Source organism: Quercus suber, unplaced genomic scaffold (genome assembly GCF_002906115.3).
Source record: "Quercus suber isolate HL8 unplaced genomic scaffold, Cork oak 2.0 scaffold_288, whole genome shotgun sequence".
NCBI lineage: Eukaryota > Viridiplantae > Streptophyta > Magnoliopsida > Fagales > Fagaceae > Quercus > Quercus suber.
The window spans coordinates 272,041-287,451 of record NW_027069744.1 but is presented as its reverse complement, the minus strand read 5'-3'; the positions used below and the strand labels follow the sequence as shown (position 1 = coordinate 287,451).

General features: G+C 33.8%; 3 protein-coding genes across 3 annotated transcripts; 2 read left to right on the top strand and 1 right to left on the bottom strand.

The window, feature by feature from the left end:
* Nucleotides 1-1,586: 1,586 nt before the first annotated feature.
* LOC111995146 (mitogen-activated protein kinase kinase kinase 20) lies at nucleotides 1,587-2,144 on the top strand. Its single transcript, XM_065782047.1, has 2 exons — nucleotides 1,587-1,990; nucleotides 2,093-2,144. The coding sequence occupies exons 1-2, from the start codon at nucleotides 1,587-1,589 to the stop codon at nucleotides 2,142-2,144; spliced, it is 456 nt and encodes a 151-aa protein (XP_065638119.1).
* A 1,714-nt stretch (nucleotides 2,145-3,858) lies between these two features.
* LOC136071142 (large ribosomal subunit protein uL2my, C-terminal part-like) lies at nucleotides 3,859-5,371 on the bottom strand. Its single transcript, XM_065782079.1, has 2 exons — nucleotides 5,232-5,371; nucleotides 3,859-4,536 (listed from the first exon to the last, which is right to left on the bottom strand). The coding sequence occupies exon 2, from the start codon at nucleotides 4,496-4,498 to the stop codon at nucleotides 4,019-4,021; it is 480 nt and encodes a 159-aa protein (XP_065638151.1). The 5' UTR covers nucleotides 4,499-4,536; nucleotides 5,232-5,371; the 3' UTR covers nucleotides 3,859-4,018.
* Nucleotides 5,372-13,463: 8,092 nt separating this feature from the next.
* On the top strand, nucleotides 13,464-14,642 carry LOC136071141 (mitogen-activated protein kinase kinase kinase 20-like). The gene has a single exon (XM_065782078.1). It carries the CDS (start codon nucleotides 13,591-13,593, stop codon nucleotides 14,581-14,583), a length of 993 nt encoding a protein of 330 aa, XP_065638150.1. The 5' UTR covers nucleotides 13,464-13,590; the 3' UTR covers nucleotides 14,584-14,642.
* The last annotated feature ends 769 nt before the right edge of the window (nucleotides 14,643-15,411 follow it).

Here is a 15,411-nt window from a genome sequence, read left to right as displayed (position 1 = left end):
AAATTAGACCCAATCCACTTCATCTTCATCAAGACATATCAAAATTGTACGGTCATGGCTGTTTCAACTTTCAAACAAATAAGGCCTAAGGCCATAAATTTTATTCAGTTTTTTTTTTTTTTTACATTTAAATTAAAATTAAATATTATTTATTTCACCTTCTATATTATTTCATTTATTTTTTGTTTAAAAGTCGTTCTCTGTTTAGATTGCAAAATAAAATTAATTTTTTTATTTGGGTTTTATTTACAACTCCTTTACAATTTTTAGAAGGGCAAGGTTTTTAATGCAACTTGAATTATATGAATTTTTATGTTAAAAAAGCCATCCGCAAAGCCTAATATCTATATAACCTATAATAATAGAAGACGTTTGCCATTAATTGTCTTTTTAATATTTTGTCACTAAACTTTGTTAGCCTCACAATTTCCACTTCACTTTTTATTTATTTATTTATTATGTCAAATGAGAGTTTTAAATGACTACTGATTGAAGAGTTTTAACCAACTATATTACTCAACAACCTAGAAAACTTTTTATAACCAACTACTATTCAGAACTTGAAGAATTTTAAACCAAACTAACATATTATAATATATATATATATATTATATATACCCTCTATGCGATCTCTTTTGTTTTATAATTCTTCATCCTCAAGTCTCAAGGTATCTTTACATGAATTTATCTTCTAATTACTTTTTTTTTAAATATTATTTCTGTAATATTTTTGTATTTGTATAGTGAGGATCCATAAAAACTTCTAAAAGAAAAAAAAAAAAAAAAACTTTCAAAAGAAAATTACCTTCTATCTTAGAATCCGAAGGCCAGACGGTCATCTTGACCGACCTCACAAATGACCGACCTCACAAACTTATATATTAACAAAAAGCTCTTTCAAGATAAATCAATCCTCAATAACCTCACAATTACTTCAAAGAAAAAAAAAAGAGTTTCATTGTGTTCGTGCATCACAAATACTTCATACCTCATACTTCATTCACAATTTTCTTTATCAATTCAATATGGCACATGACATGAAGTGGTCAAAAATTCAAGTTCTTGGAAAAGGATCCTACGGAACTGTGTATTTAGCAATGCAAACCGAGTCGGTTCCGCGTTCTCCTCTCCTTTTTCTGGCCTGATAGCTATCAAGTCGGCGGTTTTTCAAAACTCTTTATCGCTTCAAAAGGAGGCCAAAATCTTGCAAGACTTGGTTGACTGCCCTGAGATTGTTCATTATTTTGGAAACGATTTGACTATTGAAAGTGGCGTAGGGTTCTATAACTTGCAGCTAGAGTATGCGTCAGGAGGCACCCTTGAAGATTTAATCAAGAAAAGTGGAGGAAAATTAGTGGAATATGATGTGCAAAGGTATACTCGGATGATTGTTAAAGGGCTTCGCTGCATTCATGAAAAAGGTTACGTACATTGTGACCTGAAGCCAGCAAATATTCTTGTTTTTCGTTCAAAAGCTGGTAGAGGCAATGCTGTTAAGATTGCTGATTTTGGAATATCGAAAATTCCGAGAGAGGAGAATGGTTTTGTGAAGAGAAAGTTTTGCTTTCGGGGAACTCCTCATATATATGTCTCCAGAATCTGTTGCATTAGGTGAAATTGAAGCTCCTTTGGATATATGGTCTTTGGGATGTACGGTCATTGAGATGATTACTGGAAAGCATGTATGGAATTGTACAGGTCTAGAAGACTTAATGTTTCAAATTGTTTTTGGAAAGGAGCCACCAAAAATACCCGAAACTATGTCAGAACATGGGAAAGATTTCTTGAGGAAGTGTTTTGTAAGAGATCCTAGAAAGAGGTGGACTGCTGAAATGCTACTGAACCATCATTTTATCAGTGAAACTGAATGTTTGACATCTACAAAAATCCGCCTTACTGGCTGTTCTTCATCAATTTCAAGGAGACTGTCTTCCTCAGAAACTTTGCTTCCTCCTCCTGGATTTTCTGCTTTTCCTTCAGTGCTGCATGGGTATGCCCATTATTATGGTAATTGGTAACTTGGATGGGGTTATGGAAAATGATAGTGTGGCCTATGGACAGCAATCTGCAAACTGTTTCTTCTCAATTGCAGGGTAAGCAGTGATCCAGAGGTTAAGCATTACTCTGGCAACTTTAAGCTATAGGGTGGTGGGCCCGCTTATGGGGTCGAATCAGTACATTCTAAGAAGAAATATTTGAATATCAATCTCGTTGATCTCATGAGTATCATTACAAATCCCGCCAATCGTCTTCCAATGGATGAGTTCAACAACATCAATGAGTTGAAATGAAGACTAAGAAACGTTCTAGGCTTCTAGGTATATGTTATGAGTTTGGATATTTGTTACATTGGTTTTAGCATTATCTTGGATTTCAGATTTTTTTTTTTTAGTGGGATCTTGGATTTTAGCTTTAATTTCTTGGATTACTTTACTTGGCTTATACTAGGCATTCAAAGTTTTGTTAGGCTTTTAATCCATAAATTGTTATGTCGCCAGTAAGAGTAGAGAGGCAAATTATAGAGTATTCTTTAGCATTAAAAGAATTGTTGATTCAGGTATAGTAACATTTGCAAGTCAGGTTTTACTAAAATACTTCCACCTGGATGTCCTATTATTAGAAACCTCAAGTAAAAATGAGGAATAGACTGTTTATTCATCTATCAGATCCTTGGTAGAATTAGATATTATGCATCCCTTCTTTTAGAAATATGACATTGGAGAAAACCCAATACCTCCTCAATCTTGGCTTTAAATATCTTGTCTTTGATAATTCATTAATTCTTAAGCTATTACATTATCGCAAGTGTTTTGTGTCTCTTTCAGATAAAGCTACTACTTCCAAATTACTTAATTTCCTCCACCTGAATGAAAATTAAATAATAATGTATGCCCTTCTCTATTTTTAATCTACCAATTTGGCATGGTTTTGGGAGGGCTGATGACCACCCCCTATTGCAGTTGCCTTTCTTCTTCGTGTTGATTGATCATTGAAAATACCAATTGTGAAAACAAGAAAAAGTTTTTGAAATGCTTAATGCAGAAGTACACTAGTTGATACTTTTAAAGGAGGTGATATGAAATGACATTTAACCTGTTAAATTTGATCATGGGAAATGAGAGGAGATACTGTCAAAATGATGTTGGCTTTCTAATAAAACATGGGGATGGAAAAGGAAGAAGTGAAAAATATTTTGATACCTTCCCAGCAACTTGTAACACTATAGCAAGACCAGATCAAAGCATTAAGGGGGTTTGTAAACCCAGAGCAGCCCCTAGCTAGAAACCTTCAATTTTTCCATAATCATAAAGTACACCTAATTCCACAATCATTTTTACTACACCTACTTTTTGTGTGTACTTGATACTTTTCTAGACGAATTACCCTTGGCTAGAAACCTAGCACCCATTAGCAATTTGCAAGTACAAGTGAATGACAAGTCCATGAGGAGGAAACTATGCTTCAATTGCAAAATTATGCATCAATGAATATATGGCAAGGTAGCTTACATGACAATGAATTTGCAGTCTTCACATTTTAAAAATAGCAGCAGGGAAGACAATCCACCCTGCTCATCTAAAAACGTATTTTTTTCATTGATGCCCTACCTTGAACGTTTTGATTATGTCGGTATTGGTGCAGAATGCAGACACAAATGGGGAGAGAGAGAGAGAGGAGTTAATAGAAAGTATAAACATATACATGGTCTATGATCAGATTAAGAACACAAATGACCAATAGAAATTATAGCAATGCAAAACTCATTCAATTTCTTTCGATAACAGAATAGACTTTTAGTTCTTATGGCAAGGCAATGACATTCATCTTAAAAACCATCAAAATTGAACAATAAGCAACTAAATCCACAAAAAAACTTCACTTGAAAGGAAATTTAAACATTTCCTAAAACAGTCTAATTGGTCAGACAGCGTGTGCAAATATTAATCGCATCTGTGAAGCATGAAAAGAAAAACTAGATTCCATTGTAGGGTATCAAAACAAAGAAAATGTTTTGACACTACTTTCTGCGCTTCAAGGGTCCAGTCTTGTACCCAGACTTACATGGCTTGCCCCAAGGAGTGAGAGAACACCTTCCATGATTCCCACTACTCTTGCTTCGACCCTCACCTCCACCATGAGGATGATCAACCGGATTCATAGCCACTCCTCTAACTACTGGTCTTCGACCCAACCACCGAATCTGCCCAGCCTTCCTGAGCTTTTGAGCCCCATGACTTGGGTTTGACACCATACCAATTGTGGCCCAGCACCGAGAATCAATCATCTTCTCAGCACCTGAAGGCAGTTTAATTAAACAGTATCTAGACGTAGGCTCTTTCAAGATCTTTGCACAGGTTCCTGCAGCTCGAACTAGCTTGCCACCTTGACCCGGGTTGACCTCAATGTTGTGGATCATTGTTCCAATATGCATAGCAGCAAGCGGCGTACAACTCCCAATTTGTGAATTTATGTCAAGATGAAGCATCTGGTTCATCATGCTCTCACGCAAACTGTGAGTACCACTTCCAACTACATCTATGAAAAGTGAAACAAAGAAAAATAAGATTTTCTATAATATTTTTGTATTCTGATTAGTTACTTTCCTGATAATAAAGCAATGCACTCAAATAGAAGCCTAACACAACATGTAAGGCTACTTGGGTTGAATTCTTTTTCTTTTTCCTCTTTGACTTCGTTAAGTAGAGCTTCAATTTCCCAAGAACCAAAACAACAATAATATTGAAGTTTCAAATTTTATTTTCCATTTTCACAGCATTCAAACAGAAACTTGGATTCAAACCCCCAAATGAGATTAATACAGCAATTAGGGCGAAGTAAATAAAAGTTCATCACAGATTCAGAAATTCCAAAAAAAAAAAAAAGTTAGCTATTTTTTCCATTTCCTTCATTTTCTTTGCAATCAAACGGTAAATTTGACCCCAAAAAAAAGGATTAGATTTTTCAATTTCCATTCTCTCCCACAGTTTTCTCAGCAACCAAACACCAACTACGATTAAAAATTTTTCATTTCCTTCATTTTCAGTTTCCATTGAGCTAGGTACTTCATTTCTATTCTCCCCCTCAGTTTTCTCAGTAACCAAATACTAATAAGAAGAAGAAGAATAAAATAAAAAATAAAAAAAATAAAAATAAAAAACTAATTTTCCGACGGTTTTCTAGGAAACCAAACAGAGGGTCAAAAAGAGAGAGTTGTGAAATAAGAAAAGTACCTATTTTAGCAAATTTTCACTTCGTAAGAAGTTTGATATAGGAAGTTAACCCTTCTTGGCAGAAATTCATAAATCCTTCTTTTTGTTCGAAAGCATACGTAAATCCTGATTAACTATTAGCGGTTAAAGGATAAAGGAATAAGAAATATGCACAAAACAAATATAATCGTTTATAGAAAAATGTTGCATCTGTGACAAATTGGTTAACCATTAAATCTTCTACAAGAAAACTATATGACCAAATTGAAAATCATTTACTGTGTAATTAGTAAATGCTACATACACAACAAAATTTGTTGACAGCCTTTTTCACAACAAATGAGAGGGTAGATTGTAATTAGTACATCACTTTTACATGAGACCACCATTGACATCACTCTTAATTAGGAGCCAATCAATATTGATCATTTAGCTTCAAATAGATTGATCTAATAAAGTAGGATGCATCCTAAGAAACTGTAGGATGGCGGTTGGTCTTAGTTGGAGTTTCAGTTAGATCCCCTCCTCCCTAACTCTGACCAAGACCAACCGCCATCCTACACGAACCCGAACAATCCGACCTGACTCCTTCACCAGTCGGTGGCGTGTCTGGAAAATCTTCACTCGATTTGGTTGGGTTGGTTGCGGGTCGGGCACAAACCCGACCTAAATCAACCCATGGACACTGCTAATTCTAACATCAACAAGGGCAAAGAACTACACTAATAGAAGTATATAAATGGTTTATATAAATGGCTTTTTAGGAGTCAAGCCCCCCCCCCCTCTGGCCGCCGCCACCGCCAGCTAGTGTGATAATGTTGAAGGCTTATTCTTCTACTGAACAGTGGTATCTGTAAACTTCCTTTTCTTTTTCACTTCATGATCAATATAATTTAGTAAGTTTGCCCGTGAACACTAGCCCTTTGTCACTTCCTTTTTCAAAGTTGAAATGGGTTCAATGTGAAGGACATGTATGATGGAACGGAAAATGAGAGCATGTGGATAGAGTAAGAGAGCATCAGAGTTTTTAATTACACAGGGCTTAACATTGTGGGTTAGAACTAAATCTTTTGTTGTTGTCTTTTCCAACAAGATGGCTTCCGTTGAGAAGATCAGAGTGGAATAAGTTTAATATTGGAAGATGTTTTAACAAGATGTTTTAACATTGTGGGTTAGAACTAAATCTTTTGTTGTTATGTTTACATGATAATTAAATTTTATTTTCATTTTTACAAAATTCAGCTAGAATAATTATTTTCAACCAAAAAAAAAAAAAAAGATAGTAAACATAAACTAGTTAATAAATTTTAGGGACCAATAGTATATATTGTCCTAAATAAAAGTATCATGATTCTAAATTAATAAATAAAAGTATTTTTTACTTTGTGTGGGTTACACATTTGATAATTAATAAAAGATAGTTTCTCAAAATAAACATATCTCAACATCTTGAGAAACAATATTAGTTGGACAACAACTTGCAAAGCAACAAATCCTAAAATTAGGCGTCAGCCAATATCCCTCAAGTTTGGAGTCTCATTGCTGCGATTGTGATACAATTTCTTCAGCATTTAATGGGATTACTTTTTGTTCTTCACCTCTCATCTCAAATTGCACAAGTTGCAGATTTAACAAAGTCTGTGACAGCATTGCTTTCTAAAATTTTGGATGTTCTTAGCTCTGTTTTGGTGATAATGGTCATTAAATTTTTTGGAGGAAAGAAAATCATATTGACAACCTTTGTTTTAATCTTTTTTAGTCTAATTGGCTTAGGCCTCCTACTTAGTAAAATGGGTGGGGTGGGAGAATCTCAGACAGTCGAAAAAAGGAGTTTGGCAAATTGTCTTAAATAATAATATGAACATATACATAATAATTGTTATGTTTATTCCTGATTTTTTTTTCAAAATATTTCAGAGTCAAATATATTATGTTCCTTATGTTCATATATGATAAATTTTATTTTCATTCTCACAAAATTCAACTTGAATAATTTTTTCAACCAAAAAAAAAAAATGATAGTAAACATAAATAAGTTCATAAATTTTAGAAACCAATAGTGTGTATTGGCCTAAATGAAAGTACAATGATTCTAAATAAATAAATAAGTTTTTTTTTTTTACTTTGTGTGGTTTACACACTAGTTAATTAATAAAAGATAGATTCTCAAAATAAACTTACCTTTGACATCTTGAGAAACAGTATTAGTTGGACAACAACTTGCAAGGCAACAAACCCTAAAATGAGGTGCTAGCCAACCTCCCTCAAGTTTCAAGTCTTCTTGCTACAGTTCTAATTCAATCTCGATTAAATTAGTCCAATTTAAAAAAAAAAAATTTAATGAGATCATCATAAAAATATTATCACATACATCGTGCGGGATCCACAACTAGTAAAATTATAAACAATGGTAATTGTCATAAAAAACTTATTAAAATTTACGCAATTGTAAAATAAATAAAAATTTGTAAAACAACCAATTCATAGTAACTAACAATTAAAGTAAGAGATTAATCTATATACTCAATTTTTGAAACTATGAAAAAATAATAACAAATAGAGGTGAAAAAACAATGGATGCTTTACTACTTTAGTACCATACATGGCTCTCTCTCTCTCTCTCTTTTTCTTTTTTCTTTTTTTTTTTTTCTTTTGTGTGTGTGTGTGTGTGTGTAAAGGTTGAGTTTCACGGGCTGTAACTAAAATGAAAGGAAGGAATTTGGATTAGTGGAGGAAAAAAAAAAAGCAAGAATATTGGTCAAAGTGAACACATGCCTTAACTTAAAAATAAAGGTAAGAGTTTGGTGGCCATTTATTTCGGTGTCAAGCTAATTGATACAAGTGGGAGGAGTTATTTTAGTAACACCAAAAAGTATCACAATATGATTACAATAAATTAAGGTGTTAATATATCATAGGTCAAAATAAAATAAAATAAATTATTCTAGGCTTCATCCCAACTAAAAACAAGAGTGTTGTGAAAATATTGCGAAGTTTTATTGTGTCTCTAGACTTTCTTAAGTGGGAGATGTGTTTTTTTATTTATTTTTTAATGTCAGGATATAGTTTGTGTATATTAGAAATGGGAAAATGTTTCTTTGTTTTACAATTTGAACTAGGGTTGACCAACTCACCCATAGACCTAGCCCACCCACACAGACTGATTGGGCCGATTCAAAAACCACCTTATCCGACTCTTGTGATGTTTAGTGGCAATTTGTGACCTCTAAAACCTGATTCCAACGGGTTGGTTTTGCGAATCATTGCATCAAAACCTGATTCCAACCAATCTCCACCACCAAAAGGCCTTTTTTCTCAACAGTATAAGGAATTCCTTAATTATATCTTGCTAGATCCAACGAGATCTCATTAAGATTCGTCGAGATCTTGTGTAGATCCAACGAGATCTCATCAGATGTGGAGATTTGACCAAATTCGGCAAATTTGAGGCTAGATCCAGCAAGTTTTGGCCAAATCTCCTCTTCCCTAACTTCGATTGAGACCAACCGCCATCTGATGCAGACCCAACTAGTCTGAGTCTCCTTCACTAGTCTGTGGCGGATTTGGAAAATCTCCACCCGATTTGATTGGGTTGGTTGCAATTTAGGCACAAACCTGGCCTAAACCAACTTGTGGACACCCCTAATTTTAACGTGAGGAAGGGAAAAAAGCTACACTAATAGAGGTATATAGATGGTTTTTCAGGAGGAGGTGGGGAGGGAGAAGGGGGGTGGGTAGAGGAGGGGGGGGGGGGGGGTGAGGGGCACTCACCCCACCTTTGGTTCTACCCCTGAACAATGGTAACTGTAAACTTTCTTATCTTTTTCACTTCATGATCAATATAATTTAGTTAGTTTGCCCACGAACTCTAGTCCATTTGACACTTCCTTTTTCAAAATTGAAGTAGGTTCAATGTGAAGGACATGTATGATGGAATGGAAAATAGTGCGGGAGCATGTGGATAGTGTAAGAGAGTATCATAGTTATTAATTACACAGGGCTTAACATGTGGGTTAGAACTAAATCTTTTGTTGTTGTCTTTGTTGGAAAAATAGCATGGAGTGAATAAGAAATTGATATTTTCTATGTTCACTTGAAGATGTTATTAAAAGTGGTAAAATCCTGAGTCCCACATAGGAAAGGAAAAAGATAATATATGAGTTTATATGCTCATGAGTTGGATATTAGGTTGGGCTTTTGGCATATGTGGACTGAGCCTACTTGTCCAAATAATAATACTTTATTATTTTAATTTTTTGAATCAGTTAGTCTGTGCACAGCAGTTATTACTGAAATAGAGTGCCTGTTCAGTAACGTATAATTTTTTCATAGCCCTCATTCATAAAAACTACATTTCTGAAAAAACTCTCCCGATGAGAATATTTTGTGCATTTCATGTTGGGTCAAAGAGAGAGAAAGAGACATTGAGTAATTCACACACCACGACCTTGTGTGCTTTGTTTTCGTGTTGTAGATCATTTTATCGTGGGAGGCAGACATCCATGAGTCTCAAAGCACCACAGTGATTGTGTGAGGGACGAAATCTGCTTTAAGGAGATTATGTCAAACACAAGACTTGATCTGAATCATTCATCCTTCACGCATTTGTTTTGTGAGTTTTTAATTATTTGCAGATTTCTTCTTAAATATATTCAGTATTTGTTTATTGTTTTTGTCTATCACATCTATTTATGTTATTGCTTATTCTTAGATCTGTGTATTGTTTCTTTTGCTTTATCACAAAAGAGAATTGTTGAAATATATCCAACAGTCTTTTCCAACAAGATGGCTTCCGTTGAGAAGATCAGAGTGGAATAAGTAAAAAATTGGAAGATGTTTTGCAATCATGATTTAGAGTAAGCAAAATAATTAAAAATATGTGGAACTATTATAATCGACATGGTGTTTGGTAGGTTTCCTTTACTTTTTATTCTTTTTTTGAATAAAAAAGTAAGTTATTGTTAAAGCAACAAAACAATTAGAATTGTGAATCCAGATTTCTGGATTCACAATTGTAGTACATAATAATTGTTATGTTTATTATTGATTTTTTTTCAAAATATATTAGTAAAATATTTTATGTTCCTTATGTTTGTGCATCATAAATTTTATTTCATTTGTACAAAATTCAGTTATAATAAGTTTTTCAACCAAAAAAAAAAAATTGATAATAAACATAAACAAGTAAATAAATTTTAGGGACCAATAGTGGATATTGGCCTAAATGAAAGTACCATGATTTTAAATTCAATTTTTTGTTTTAAATTATTTATTCATCTATTCATTTTTTTTATATGTTAGATTAGATGTTACATTAAATTATGACAACATAAACATAATACTTCTTTTTTTTCAAAAAAAAATTTCTCTAGTTTTTTCCCCTAGGAATTGTACTCATGGTTTTTTTTTTTTTAAGGAAAAAGAGTTACAATCTTTTATGTTTCCCTTTCTTTTTTTTGTTTTTAATTGTAGTTTTGTTGAGTTTTATTAATTTTTTAAATATGGTTCTTAGTGTTTTTTATTGTATTTTTTTGATTTTGGTACAGTAGAAATTATTTATATTACATTTGTGATTATTCCTATAATAAATAAAACTATGATTATGAATGACATTTTTATTTATTAAATTAGTCTAATTTTAAAAAAAAAAATTAATGAGATCATCATAAAAATATTATCACATGCAACGTGCTGGATTCACAACTAGTAAAATTATAAACAATGGTAATTGTCATAAAAAACTTATTAAAATTTAAGCAATTGTAAAATAAATAAAAATTTGTAAAACAGCCAATTCATAGTTACTAACAATTAAAGTAAGAGATTAATCTATATACTCAAATTTTGAAACTATGGAAAAAAAATAATAACAAATAGAGTTGAAAAAAATAATGGATGCTTTACTACTTTAGTACCATACATGACTCTCTCTTTTTTGTGTAAAGTTTGAGTTTCACGGGCTGCAACTAAAATGAAAGGAAGGAATTTGGATTAGTGGGGAAAAAAAGCAAGAATATTGGTCAAAGTGGACACATATTTTAACTTAAAAATAAAGGTAAGAGTTTGGCGGCCATTTATTTCGGTGTCGGGCTAATTGATAGAAGTGGGAGGAGTTATTTTAGTAACACCAAAAAATATCACAATATGATTACAATAAATTAAGGTGTTAATAAATCATAGGTCAAAATAAAATAAAATAAATTATTCTAGGCTTCATCCCAACTAAAAACAAGAGTGTTGTGAAAATATTGCGAAATTTTATTGTGTCTCTAGACTTTCTTAAGTGGGAGATGTGTTTTTATTTATTTATTTTTTAATGTCAGGGTACAATTTGTGAATATTAGAAATAGGAAAATGTTTCTTTGTTTTACAATTTTAACTAGGGTTGTCCAACTCACCCATAAACCCAGCCCACCCGCACAGACCGATCAAGCTGATTCGAAAACCGCCTTATTCGACTCTTGTGATGTTCTGTGGTAGTTTGTGACCTCTAAAACCCAATTCCAGCAGGTTGGTTTTGCGGATTGTTGTATCAAAACCTGATTCCAACCGACCTAATCGATCTCCACCACCAAAAGGCCTCTTTTCTCAGCAGTATAAGGAATTCCCTGATTAGATCTCGCTAGATCCAGTGAGATCTCATTGAGATCCATAGAGATCTTGTGTAGATCCAATGAGATCTCATCAGATATGGAAAATTTTGACCGGATTCGGCAAATTTGAGGCTAGATCCAGCAAGTTTTGGCCAGATCTCCTACTCCATAACTCCGACTGAGACCAACCGCCATCTAATGCGGACCTAACTAGTCTGACATGTCTCGTTCACCAGTCTATGGCAGATTTGGAAAATCTCCACCCGATTCGGTCGGGTTGGTAGCATGTTAGGCACCAACCTGACCTAAACCAACTTGTGAACACTCCTAATTTTAACGTGAGGAAGGGCAAAAAGCTACACTAATAAAAGTATATAGATGGTTTCTTAGGAGGAGGTGGGGAGGGTGAGAGGGGGGGCACTCACCCCACCTCTGGCTCCGCCCCTGCTAGCTAGTGTGATAATGTTTAAGGTTTATTCTTCTTCTGAACAGTGGTAACTGTAAACTTTCTTTTCTTTTTCACTTCATGATCAATATAATTTAGTATATATGTTGGCCCGTGAACTCTAGCCCATTTGACACTTCCTTTTTCAAAATTGAAATAGGTTCAATGTGAAGGACATGTATGACGGAATGGAAAATAGTGTGAGAGCATGTGGATAGAATAAGAGAGTATCATAGTTTTTAATTACACAGGGCTTAACATTGTGGGTTAGAACTAAATCTTTTATTGTTGTCTTTTCCAATAAGATGGCTTCCGTTGAGAAGATCAGAGTGGAATAAGTAAAATATTGGAAGATGTTTTGCAATCGTGATTTAGAGTAAGCAAAATAATTAAAAATATGTGGAACTATTATAATCGACATGGTGTTTGGTAGGTTTCCTTTACTTTTTATTCTTTTTTGAATGAAGGAGTAAGTTATTGTTAAAGCAACAAAACAATTACAATAGTGGGTTACAATTATAACCGACATGGTCTTTACTAGCTTTTCCTATGACAAAATGTATTCGTTCAGTTTACCTTCTTTTGATGGAATGGGGGATAGGGTTGTAAAGGATGCTTCCATCATTCTGTATAGCATTGCTCCGGATAAACGGGCCACTGTGGTTGATTATTTGTGCTTTATTAATAATAGAAGACGTTTGATGATGTTCGAATATTAATTTACTTTTTAATATTTTGCCACATAAACTTTGTCACTTCTTATTTATTTATTTATTATGTCAAAGGAGAGTTTTCAACGACTGCCACGATTAAAGAGTTTTAAACCAACTATATTACTCAGCAACCTAGAAACTTTTTAAACGATAAACCAACTACTATTCAGCAACTTGGAAAACTTTATATACCAAACTGACCACCTATAAAATATATACACCCTCTATCCAATTTCTTTTTCTTCTACAAATTCTTCATCCTCAAGTCTCAAGGTATCTTTTACACGAATTTATCTTTGTAATTACTTTTGTTTTTAATATTATTTCCGTAATATTTTGTATTTTGTATAGTGAGTTTCCATAAAAACTTCTAAAAAAAAGGAGAAAAAAAAATTTCAAAAGAAAATTACCTTCTATCTTAGAATCCGAAGGCCAGATGGTCATCTTGACCGACCTCACAAATGACCGACCTCACAAACTTATATATTAACAAAAACCTCTTTCAAGATAAATCAATCCTCAATAACCTCACAATTACTTCAAAGAAAAAAAAAGAGTTTCATTGTGTTCGTGCATCATAAATACTTCATACCTCATACTTCATTCACAATTTTCTTTATCAATCCAATATGGCACATGACATGAAGTGGTCAAAAATTCAAGTTCTTGGAAAAGGATCCTACGGAACTGTGTATTTAGCAATTGCAAACCGAGTCGGTTCCGCGTTCTCCTCTCCTTTTTCTGGCCTGATAGCTATCAAGTCTGCGGTTTTTCAAAACTCTGTATCGCTTCAAAAGGAGGCCAAAATCTTGCAAGACTTGGTTGACTGCCCTGAGATTGTTCATTATTTTGGAAACGATTTGACTATTGAAAGTGGCGTAGGGTTCTATAACTTGCAGCTAGAGTATGCGTCAGGAGGCACCCTTGAAGATTTAATCAAGAAAAGTGGAGGAAAATTAGTGGAATATGATGTGCAAAGGTATACTCGGATGATTGTTAAAGGGCTTCGCTGCATTCATGAAAAAGGTTACGTACATTGTGACCTGAAGCCAGCAAATATTCTTGTTTTTCGTTCAAAAACTGGTAGAGGCAATGCTGTTAAGATTGCTGATTTTGGAATATCAAAAATTCCGAGAGAGGAGAATGGTTTTGTGAAGAGAAAGTTTTGCTTTCGGGGAACTCCTATATATATGTCTCCAGAATCTGTTGCATTAGGTGAAATTGAAGCTCCTTTGGATATATGGTCTTTGGGATGTACAGTCATTGAGATGATTACTGGAAAGCATGTATGGAATTGTACAGGCCTAGAAGACTTAATGTTTCAAATTGTTTTTGGAAAGGAGCCACCAAAAATACCCGAAACTATGTCAGAACATGGAGAAGATTTCTTGAGGAAGTGTTTTGTAAGAGATCCTAGAAAGAGGTGGACTGCTGAGATGCTACTGAACCATCCTTTTATCAGTGAAACTGAATGTTTGACATCTACAAAAATCCGCCTTATTGGCTGTTCTTCATCAATTTCAAGGAGACTGTCTTCCTCAGAAACTTTGCTTCCTCCTCCTGGATTTTCTGCTTTTCCTTCAGTGCTGCATGGGCATGCCCATTATTATGGTAATTGGTAACTTGGATGGGGTTATGGAAAATGATAGTGTGGCCTATGGACAGCAATCTGCAAACTGTTTCTTCCAATTGCAGGGTAAGCAGTGATCCAGAGGTTAAGCATTACTCTGGCAACTTTAAGCTATAGGGTGGTGGGCCTGCTTATGGGGTCGAATCAGTACATTCTAAGAAGAAATATTTGAATATCAATCTCATTGATCTCATGAGTATCATTACAAATCCCGCCAATCGTCTTCCAATGGATGAGTTCAACAACATCAATGAGTTGAAATGAAGACTAGAAACGTTCTAGCCTTCTAGGTATATGTTATGAGTTTGGATATTTGTTACATTGGTTTTAGCATTATCTTGGATTTCAGATTTTTTTTTTTTTTTTTTTTTTTAATGGGATCTTGGATTTTAGCTTTAATTTCTTGGATTACTTTACTTGGCTTATACTAGGCATTCAAAGTTTTGTTAGGCTTTTAATCCATAAATTGTTATGTCGCCAGTAAGAGTAGAGAGGCAAATTATAGAGTACTCTTTAGCATTAAAAGAATTGTTGATTCAGGTATAGTAACATTTGCAAGTCAGGTTTTACTAAAATACTTCCATCTGGATGTCCTATTATTAGAAACCTCAAGTAAAAATGAGGAATAGACTGTTTATTCATCTATCAGATCCTTCGTAGAATTAGATATTATGCATCCCTTCTTTTAGAAATATGACATTGGAGAAAACCCAATACCTCCTCAATCTTGGCTTTAAATATCTTGTCTGTGACAATTCATCAATTCTTAAGCTATTACATTATCGAAAGTGTTTTGTGTCTCTTTCAGATAAAGCTACTA

Coding starts and splice junctions, on each gene's coding strand:
- LOC111995146 (XM_065782047.1), top strand. CDS start 1,587: ATGTCTCCAGAATCTGTTGCATTAGGTGAAATTGAAGCTCCTTTGGAT. Junction 1,991..2,092: donor TTTCCTTCAGTGCTGCATGG/GTATGCCCATTA, acceptor TCTCAATTGCAG/GGTAAGCAGTGATCCAGAGG.
- LOC136071142 (XM_065782079.1), bottom strand. CDS start 4,498: ATGATGAACCAGATGCTTCATCTTGACATAAATTCACAAATTGGGAGT.
- LOC136071141 (XM_065782078.1), top strand. CDS start 13,591: ATGGCACATGACATGAAGTGGTCAAAAATTCAAGTTCTTGGAAAAGGA.